The following is a 10527-nucleotide window of genomic DNA, read 5'->3' as shown; positions in this document are numbered from 1 at the left end:
TATATCCAGCCGTGAAGCTGTCATTTGATTCTTCTTTTTCCAGGTTTGTGTATGGTTATTGTGTTTCTGTCCGTTTTCATTGTTGTGTTAAAATCTTTTATTACTTTTGTATTTGATTTTTTTTTATTTCCTCTGTTTTTGTCCTTTTTTTTCCTGTTACCCTTTACCTTTTTGTTGGGCTTTACTGACGTGTGTTGCTATTTTCTTCTCTTATATGGAGGTTTCTATTTTCGTCCAACTTTTTTTGCCGGATTGCTCCTGTTTGCCATTATTTGAAAAACCAAAAAGGTTTGCTAATGTCTGCTGTTGTTTTGTTCTTACCACGTTTTGAGTTATGCATTTCTGTTTGGCGGGGTTTTTTGCAATGACAAAAAGGTTTTTAATGTTGGTATTGTCCCAACTATTTGTTCCTATTTTCTTTGTATTAGTCTCTCTTTTTGTGATTCGCAATGGTCTTTATTATTTGTGTTGTAGTGATGTCTCACAAAGAAAATCTGATATATGAGTTACACACCAGAAAAGGAACATGGAAAATAGTTGTGCGTATCACTGATCTTTGGCAAGCTCGAAAGCAAAATAGTAAACAAACAATTGAGATGGTGTTGATGGACCAAACGGTTATTGTTTTGTTCTTTCTAATTGTTGTTATTACTAATTTGTATTGTATGTCATGTCACTTCATTTTATGATTTAAGTGTTTCAGGGTTCAAAAATTGGAGCTACTCTCTGGCAAGAACTCTTCACTGAATTGTGGGACAAGTTACAGAGTGGTTCTTCGTATTTGATTTAGAACCTGAGGATTGTTGACAACCAATCTGCATACAGAGTCAACCCAGCTCCATATTTGGTTTATTTCCTAAAAACTACATCTGTCAAGGAAATTCACCATCCAGAAATTCCTTCTAATGTTTATCTCATAACTCTTTTTACTGATATAATCGCTGGTCTCGCACCACGCCATACTTTAGTGGGTCAGTTTGTTTAGTTTTTTGTTTAACCAAAAATTTTATATGCATCTTTGTGTCAGACTAACATTTGTCTTGCCTGACCATGTTTGACAAGATATTGTTGGTGTCATTGTTGATTTGATCGATTTTAAGACAGTTAATCCCCCTCACAGGATGACAGTCAGGCTCAGGGATAACAGGTATTCAAATATGCTAATTTTACATATATATATATATATATATATATATATATATATATGTTCACACACTAAACAAATCAGACGATTGCAGTTTGTACTTATTATTTTATATGATGATATATGATATGATGAATGGGTTAGCAACAACTAACATACTGATTGTGATTGTTTGGTCATAGTAACTACGACATTCTAATAACTGTTTGGGAGGACTATGCTATTCAGCTACATGATGTTATTGACAAAAACCTTCTGCTTCAGGAACCATTGGTTGTTATTTTGACCTTAGGTAAAATCAAGGATGCTACAGGTGTGTCTGGTGTTGGTTAGTCTTTATTATATAGATTGATTTACTTTGGGTGATAAATATGTATGTTGTTGATGATATTGATGGATATCATTCCAGACAAGTATCCCCTAAGCATGCAAAATATCAAATTTGGATCTAAATTGTATGTCAACGCTGATATTACAGAGATACATGAATTTCGTCAAAGGTTTGTCATTAAATTTGCATTTTAATAGTGTTGGTATACTGCAGCGCTTATGTTTTTTTAGTTCCTTTGCATTTTTTATACGCTTTAATGGTTGAACTCTAATTTTTTATATTGTTGTCCATTCAGTTTGTCTGTGCCATTTTATTCTGGTGGGATAATCAATGATAAAGATGGTTCTCAGTCCCAATCTAGCCAGAGTAATGTGGTGGAAAAATTTCTATAGAATGCTCAAGTGGTCAGTATAGGTGAAATCAACAATCTCAGACAGGTTATTAGTTGAACAATGCTTTTGTTAATATGGCCTCTACCACATGTTTGTTTCCTCATCTATTATTCACCATGTTACAGGATTGTTACTGCTTAACTGTTGGAACAGTTGACGAAATCATTATTGATGCTCCATGGAGTTATGACAGTTGTCCAAACAGTACAACCACATTTGATCCATCAAAAGGTGGCTCAACTTGCCGTTCTTGCCATTCCAGTGTGATCGATACAGTTCCACGATTAGCCATGATCATTTTTTGTACTGATTATTTATTTACACACTTTGCTGTTTTAGCAAATTTCCCTGAAATTTCTATGGATGTCTAGGTATAAATTAAATGTTAGGATGGAGCATAATGGGGACAAAGGAAACTTCCTCATCTGGGATGCAACATGTATCAAGCTGTTTGGTAAAACTGCTGGAGAATGTCGAGATGAGTTGATATTGGTATGTTCTACACAATTGAACCATAGATTAAATAATGATTCTGTGATTTGTCATTGATACCATTTATTTCACCTGTCTAGGTTGGGGAAGATATTAAGGTATTTCCAACGTGTGTTGATGAAATCCTGTTGAAAACTTGGGCTGTCAGATTTAAGTTCCGTTCACAATTACGCCAATCATCTGTGTTGGATGTGAGTGAAGAACTCCATCATATTCAATCATTGATAGCCACCCTTGGGTTGAAGGTAATAACTAAATAAGTTTATCACAGTATAAGGTCAACAACAATAAATGGTGTTTCTCCTGTGTTAATATTTTTCATGCAGGAACAATCAAGTAAGGGAAAAGGAATAGCTATTGAGCCAGAAAGTTCACCACCAATTTTTGTTCCCACGGTGGGTCTTTTGTTTCAATATTGCATCATGTCAAATATTTACTTATGATATTGTTCTTAATATATATATTGGTAAATGTGTTCACAGCCATCGTTGTCACAGTCTTCTGATTACGATCCTGGATACTCTACTTGTTTAACTCCAACCAAAAGGATTAGTTGTCAGCAAACCAGTTCTGATTTCGATTTTGATGAGCATGCATAGTATCAGTTATCAACTAACAAACATATCAAGGCTGAGTAATTTGGACTTTCACAATCCTGTGGCTTCAGCTTCTATGTTTTGTTTAACATCAATTTGATCGTATTGAATCTGCTCACTGAGTAGATATGACAATATATTTTGTGCGGTCCACCATCATTTCATAGCAAATGATGTATAAACAATCGAATATCAAATATATATGATATATGATAATATTTGATTAAACTTTAACTTTTCCTTGGTATTCATCCGACTTATACTCTTTACTATCGTGAATACCATCACAATTTCACAATTATTAATTAAATGAATAACATACAACCATATCAATTAACTATTTAGATTGCGATACCATAGCATATAAATCGATTGGGTTTGCTTTATTTGCATATTACTAAGTCAAGTTTGACTGTATGACGAACAAAATACTTGATTTCATGCAATAAACTACTGTTGTATTTTATCAATTAGCTTTAAATCATCTATGAGGAGCAATCAACTTTAAATTCTTTCAATCAAATAATTTTAAGATTTTAAACATGAAACAAAAAAATTTAACTTATGTCATTTAATGGTTTAATTTATTTATTCTTACATTCATATTTATTTATGTTTTTATATAAAATTATATATAACAGGCAAGGGATAACACTTATAACAGTGTTTCATTCCTTTTTCAAGTATATGACAGGGTTTGTTTTTTGCTTTCAAATATGTTGGCATATTACACTGGAATCAGTATTATTATATATTTATATATGGTTGTAAATTTTAATTCAATTAGTATTAGTATTACTATTAATATTATTATTATTACTATTTTAATAATTATAATAAATAATACTAATTATATAATAATAATAATAATAATAATAATAATAATTTATAAAAAATTTAACCCATGCTTAACGTATTCCATACTTCGATAATTTATTATTATTTATATACTATTATTCATATATACAATATTCAATGCACTGATTTTTTGACTACTTTACAATTATTATTATTTTGTTACTGACTTCATTATCTGCAAATGCATTTAATGTGTGCAGCTATGAAAATATATGGTATCATTGTTCTATGTTTTATAGGCGGCTATTTTTTGGGATGTCACACTCAATGCCTCAATGCATTTAATAGAACACATATAAATACACGTTTACCAGCAACACTGACTAAGCTTCATGGGTTAGCTGGATTCACCAACTCTACCAACTTATTTCCCTCATTCGACGGCTTTGTCAATTCCCCATTGATGTCAATCAATCAATATCAATATCAATATCAATATTAATGCTATGCAAACAATTGTTAAAAAACTTTTGTTACTTCCGATTCATCTGGCAATGCCCCATTTATTTTCCAACATTTTGTTTCCTCCCTCATCAAAAATTACATGTTTACAACTTCAATAAGAAAAACGATGATCATAAATGTTCACATAACAGAGAATTTGCAAACCTAACATTTTAGAGCAGCAGATCATCCGTGTTGCACTAAACCATTGAGTATGAAATTTAATGCGTTTTGAATACAAATTTTTCTATTGTTTTATGCTATTCTGCTTTTTCTATTGCAAATACATATCCCTTTACTGGGTGAAGCAAATGCAAATAACTATAATGTTGGTATCATTTTAAAGTCAGCCTACTACAGCAACTTATTTAACTCAGTTTCAACATTTGATTTTTCTGTTGTTTGGCAATTATAAGCCAGTTGTTGCAGAAATCAACTACTCATGGACATATATGTTGAACGAAGGAAGCGTAGGAAAACTATTTTACAAGAACGAAAAAGACAATGTTCAGCTACTAATGGTAATACTTAATATAGATTTGTAAATTTGTAATTTGTAATTCATTTATAGATTATTATTATTCTTCATATCATCACATTAATATTATATTATACTTACAAAAACTATTGTTATAGACAACTTGTAGTGTATCTCACAATGTAGTCCAACCATTAACCATAATAATAACCCTGTTACAAGCTTCCAATCTACACCACCATCGCACGGGACTTTATCTATAGATGATTTTGAACGATGCTAAAAAAGACATGCAGTCAATGTTTCTTCCATCCAGAGAAATTTGATGTCATCTTATGACAATAAAAAAAATATAACAACTGCTTCTACATCCACATACCAAGCCAGTAATACTTATTCCAATATGACACAGTTAGACATTCACAGAGGTAATTTTTATTCTTAAGCTATTATCAAATATCTACACGCACACATTTTATTTATTATTACATTCTTTTCAGATTTTGTTCTACAGTCAACTTATATATAGAATGCCAAATTGGTTGTTTATTATCCAGATGAACATCAGACACCAACTAACACTACATAGCATGATCAATTTGTCGGCCATGACAGCTCAGATTCCAGTGATGATGATGTAAATATGACACAGGAAAACATTGATATAGGTATTTATCCATCATTTATATTTTTTTATATTTTGTTTCTTTGATGATCAAATAAATAAATCGAACATTTTCGGCTGATGTGTGTTATACCATATCAATATGCACAGAATACTCATTAAATGACCCAACAATAGATGATCTTGATGATTATGATGAACAGACCTTTCTATCTGCCTCATCTGCATACCAAAATACAGGTTTGATCTTCCAACTATAAAATTTATTCAAATGTGTTTGATATATTTAATTATTATTCATACCTTATTTATAGGTGGTACTTACATTGATATCGAAGATCCTGTATGGGAATGCCCGCATTGTAAGGCTATGATGTGGTATGATGAAAGGATAAATAAAGACAAACAAACAAACAAACCAAGGTTTTCATTATGTTGTTCTGATGGAAAAATACAATTGCCTCTATTGCATGAACCACCCCATCCATTAAATCACTTACTTTTCAATAACCAGGATCCTAAAGCTAAGAATTTCCAGCAGTACATACGAATATATAATCTAATGTTTGTCTTTACATCTCCCGGTATCAAATTTGACAAATCCTATAACACTGGAAAAGGACCTCCAACTTTCTGTATACATGGACAAACACATCATCTTATTGGAAGCCTCCTCCTTATGCCTAATAACCCACCTAAGTTTGCACAACTATATATTTATGATACAGACAATGAGATCATCAACAGACTTTCACAAAACTCGTTAGTATTCATACTTATGTCCCACATGTAAAAAATTACATGTTCAAATAGCTGTGTATACTGTTCTGGCTAATTTTTTATTTACAGGATGCATGATATGCTTGATGAACATATTATCATTGCAATCAAAGACATGCTTGATCATCACAATCAATATGCTCAAAGGTTTCGAATGGCAAGGGACAAATTGCATTCTGCTGCAGTTCCAGACCTGAAGATGAAACTCATTAGTCAACGACAAACAGACGGAAGGTTGTATAACTTACCAACTACCACTAAAGTTGCTGCCTTGATTGTTGGTGATGAACACTCAACTGATAAAAGAGATATTATAATAGAAAAATAATCCGGACTTCTGAAGAGAATACATGAACTTCATCCTGCATATTTGCCTTTGCAATATCCACTTTTATTCCCAAAAGGAGAAGATGGTTACAGACTAAATATACCTCACAAAGATCATGCCAATATACATGCTGAAAAGAGGAAACAAGTCACATTGTGCGAATATTTTTGTTACCGCCTACAGTCAAGAATTGATGAAGCATAGACTATACTTCATTCCAGAAGATTATTTCAGCAATGGATTGTTGATGGATATTGTATGATTGAGTCTCAAAAACTAAACTATGTCAGACAACATCAACAACAACTCAGGGTTGACAAATACATCAATTTAACTGGCTCTAATGATCATCCTGAAACACTTGGTAGGGACAGAGGAAAGAGAATCATACTGCCAAGTAGTTTTGTTGGTAGTCAAAGATATATGGAGCAACTTTATTTTGATGGCATGGCAATTTATGGACATCTTGGATTTCCAGACTTATTCTTAACAATGACATGTAATCCAACATGGCCAGAAATACAACACAAGGTCACGCAATCCAATCTGACCCCCAATAATTGCCCTGATATTATCACACGAGTTTTCAAAATAAAACTCAATCAATTAATGAATGACTTAAAACATGGCAATATCTTTGGCAACATTATTGGATGTAAGTAATAAAAAATTCTATGACTTTTTCCCTACTTTCTAAATTGATGTTTATAATATCACTGATGCAAGTTTATTACAAATATTTATACAATTGAGTGGCAAAAAATAGGATTGCCACATGCCCACATTTTAATTTTTCTACACCCTTCAAACAAGTTACCAAACCCACACAATATTGATCAAATGATTTCAGCAGAAATACCTGACAAACAGAGCCAGGCACAATTATTTGAAATTGTGTCCAACCATATGATGCATGGACCATGTGGGTTTGCAAATAAAAAATCACCATGTATGGTCAATGGAAAGTGCATTAGATGTTTTCCAAAAAAATTGCATGGAGCAACAATTGTTGACCAGGATGGATTCCCAGTTTATAGGAGAAGAAATGATGGACGTACAGTGATGAAAAATGGAATTGAACTAGATAACAGATTTGTTGTACCATACAATCCACAACTCTTAATAAAGTATAAAACACACTTAAACGTGGAATGGTGTAATCAAAGTACATCCATTAAATATCTGTTCAAATACATCAACAAAGATTCTGACTGTATCACAGCTTCTCTTGGAAATCAAGATGAAATTAAGCAATATCTTGATTGCAGGTATCCTTCTATTCTCACCTGATTTGATTAACGAAATCATTTAACATAAATTAATTTATTTGATGTTATATGTTTAACTCAAACCTACCAACATCTGATTCTATCTTCAACAATATATGCGTGCTGCTTGAATCATTAGATATGTATCTCCCCCAGAAGCATGTTGGAAAATTTTTGCATTCCCAATGCATGCGCGTTCCCCGACAGTGGAGCGGCTATATGTCCACCTTGAAAATCAACAGCATGTTTACTGGACAGATGATCAACAAATAGGTGAAGTCCTATCAAAAAACACAATCAAAGAATTCATGTTCACAGCTTGGATGCATTCTAACAAAATATGTTCTTATGGACGGGATCTTACATATCATCAATATATCTCAAGATTTGTTTATGTCGCCCGCAAAAGATACTGGCAACAAAGAAAACAAGGGAATACAATAGGCAGACTCATATGGGTCCCACCTTCAGCTGGTGAACTGTTTTACCTTAGAATGATGTTATCCACTGCCAAAGGTGCACAGTCTTACAGTGACATTAGAACAGTCAACGGTCTGGTATATCCTACATTTAGGGAAGCATGTTTTGCAAAAGGCTTTCTAGGTAGTGATCAAGAATTTATTAGTGCTTTACAGGAATCTAATAATTGGGGTACTGCACACTACCTAAGAAAATTATTTGTCAAGCTTTTATTTATGAACACCATGGACAGACCAGAATATGTTTGGCAACAGACATGGCAATGGATGACAGATGATATCATATTCAATCATAGAAAACAAGGTGATTTTATATATTCTAAATAAATATTGTTTACTCATAATCATTATGTTTATTATTTTACTAATCACAAGTATCCGCCTTACTGAAAAGGAAACAATTCATTTATGCTTAACTGAGATTGAGAATATGCTACAAGCAAATAGAAGGAGCTTGCGAGATTTTCCATGCATGTCATACCCAATAGGATATGCACGAAACCAACATCATAATAATCTGATCCATAATGAAATGGCATATGACAAAGAAATGTTACCAAAACAATACAACACGACATACCAATTGCTCACAGGTACTCACAAATTATGACACATTTGATATAGCAACTCCTTAATCACAATAGTATATATTACTATTTGTTAATATGTGAATATATAATTATAGATGAGCAAAAAACTATTGTCGATACCATTATGTCTGTGGTTAACACTCAATCAGCTGCAGTTTACTTTCTCTATGGATATGGTGGAACTAGCAAAACATTTGTTTGGACAACCTTATCATCTGGTATACGCTCCAATGGTGGAATTGTTTGTACAATTGCTTCGAGTGGAATTGCTTCATTACTATTGCCTGGTGGTCGGACCGCACATTCCAAATTTGCTATACCAGTCCCTGCAACAGAAAATTCAACATGCAATATTCATCAAGGCAGTGAGTTAGCTGAATTATTAAAGGTTACAAAACTAATAGTTTGGGATGAAGTTCCAATGTGTCACAAATTTCCATTTGAGGCACTAGATAAAAGTCTTAAAGACATCATGCAAAACAATCTGCCTTTTGGAGGGAGAATTATGGTTTTTGGTGGAGATTTCCGACAGATCTTGCCAATTGTTCCAAAAGGTAATCGCTCAGACATCGTCCATGCAACTATAAATGCATCATACATTTGGGACCATTGCCAAATTCTTAAACTTACAAAAAACATGAGATTGCTATCAAATGCTCCCCAACAGCCCAACAATGAAGAACTCAAACAATTTTCACATTGGCTACTTGACATAGGAGATGGAAAAATTGGACAATATAATGACGGATTTTCAGAAATCACTATTCCAGATGAGTTTCTTATAAAAAATTATGATGATCCTATCCATGCTATTGTTGAAGCTACCTATCCCAGCTTGATAGATAACTACAGTGACACAGATTACTTGCAAAAAAGAGTTGTTCTTGCCTCTAAAAAAGAAATTGTTGACAAAATAAATGATTATGTCCTATCACTTATACCCAATCACGAAAAAGAGTATTGCAGCGCAGATAGTATTGATAAATCAGATGAATTGCTCAATCCTGCTTTTGCATTATTGCCACCTGAATTCCTGTATTCATTGCAAACATCAGGTATACCTAATCATAAATTAAAACTTAAGGTTGGAACTCCAATCATGCTAATACGAAATCTCGACCAAATTGATGGCCTGTGCAATGGAACTAGGCTCATTATCACCAAACTCGGATCTAATGTGATTGAGGCTGAAGTAATTACTGGGCCTAATTCAGGAAATAGGACATACATACCCATAATAAATATGTCTCCTTCTGAATCTCCATGGCCATTCAAACTTATAAGGAGGCAGTTTCCATTCATAGTTTCTTATGCTATGACTATAAACAAATCTCAGGGACAATCATTACACCACATAGGACTGTATTTGCCACACCCAGTTTTTAGTCATGGCCAACTATATGTTGCACTCTCAAGGGTTAAAAGCAAAGATGGACTTCATATTCTCATACATGACAATGACGGTAATCCAAAAAATATTACCACTAATGTTGTTTACAACGAAGTCTTTGCCAATTTATAAACAGGTATCCTTCCATCATACAATACAATTATGCTGTCACATTAATTACACCTTTCTATTTGTTTGTTTTATTCAGTCTGACATATAACACATGTACTATGTATGTTGTTGCATTCCAAAATTGTTATACTCACTTCGGGGAATTCAATGCAACTTCAACAAATTTATTTAATTCTACATCATATTCGCTTTTACTGCTT

The 10527-nt window shown here is 33.0% G+C and overlaps 1 protein-coding gene across 1 annotated transcript; it reads left to right on the top strand.

Moving 5' to 3' along the window:
* Positions 1 to 8929: 8929 nt before the first annotated feature.
* LOC114383931 (ATP-dependent DNA helicase PIF1-like) lies at positions 8930 to 10327 on the top strand. Its single transcript, XM_028343631.1, has one exon. The coding sequence runs from the start codon at positions 8930 to 8932 to the stop codon at positions 10325 to 10327; it is 1398 nt and encodes a 465-aa protein (XP_028199432.1).
* Positions 10328 to 10527: the final 200 nt, after the last annotated feature.

This window comes from Glycine soja, chromosome 14, assembly GCF_004193775.1.
Source record: "Glycine soja cultivar W05 chromosome 14, ASM419377v2, whole genome shotgun sequence".
Taxonomy (NCBI): Eukaryota; Viridiplantae; Streptophyta; class Magnoliopsida; order Fabales; family Fabaceae; genus Glycine; species Glycine soja.
This window is presented reverse-complemented; position numbering and strand designations above follow the sequence as displayed.

Excerpts from the sequence above, each read along its gene's own strand:
- LOC114383931 (XM_028343631.1), top strand. The coding sequence starts at position 8,930 with ATGTCTGTGGTTAACACTCAATCAGCTGCAGTTTACTTTCTCTATGGA.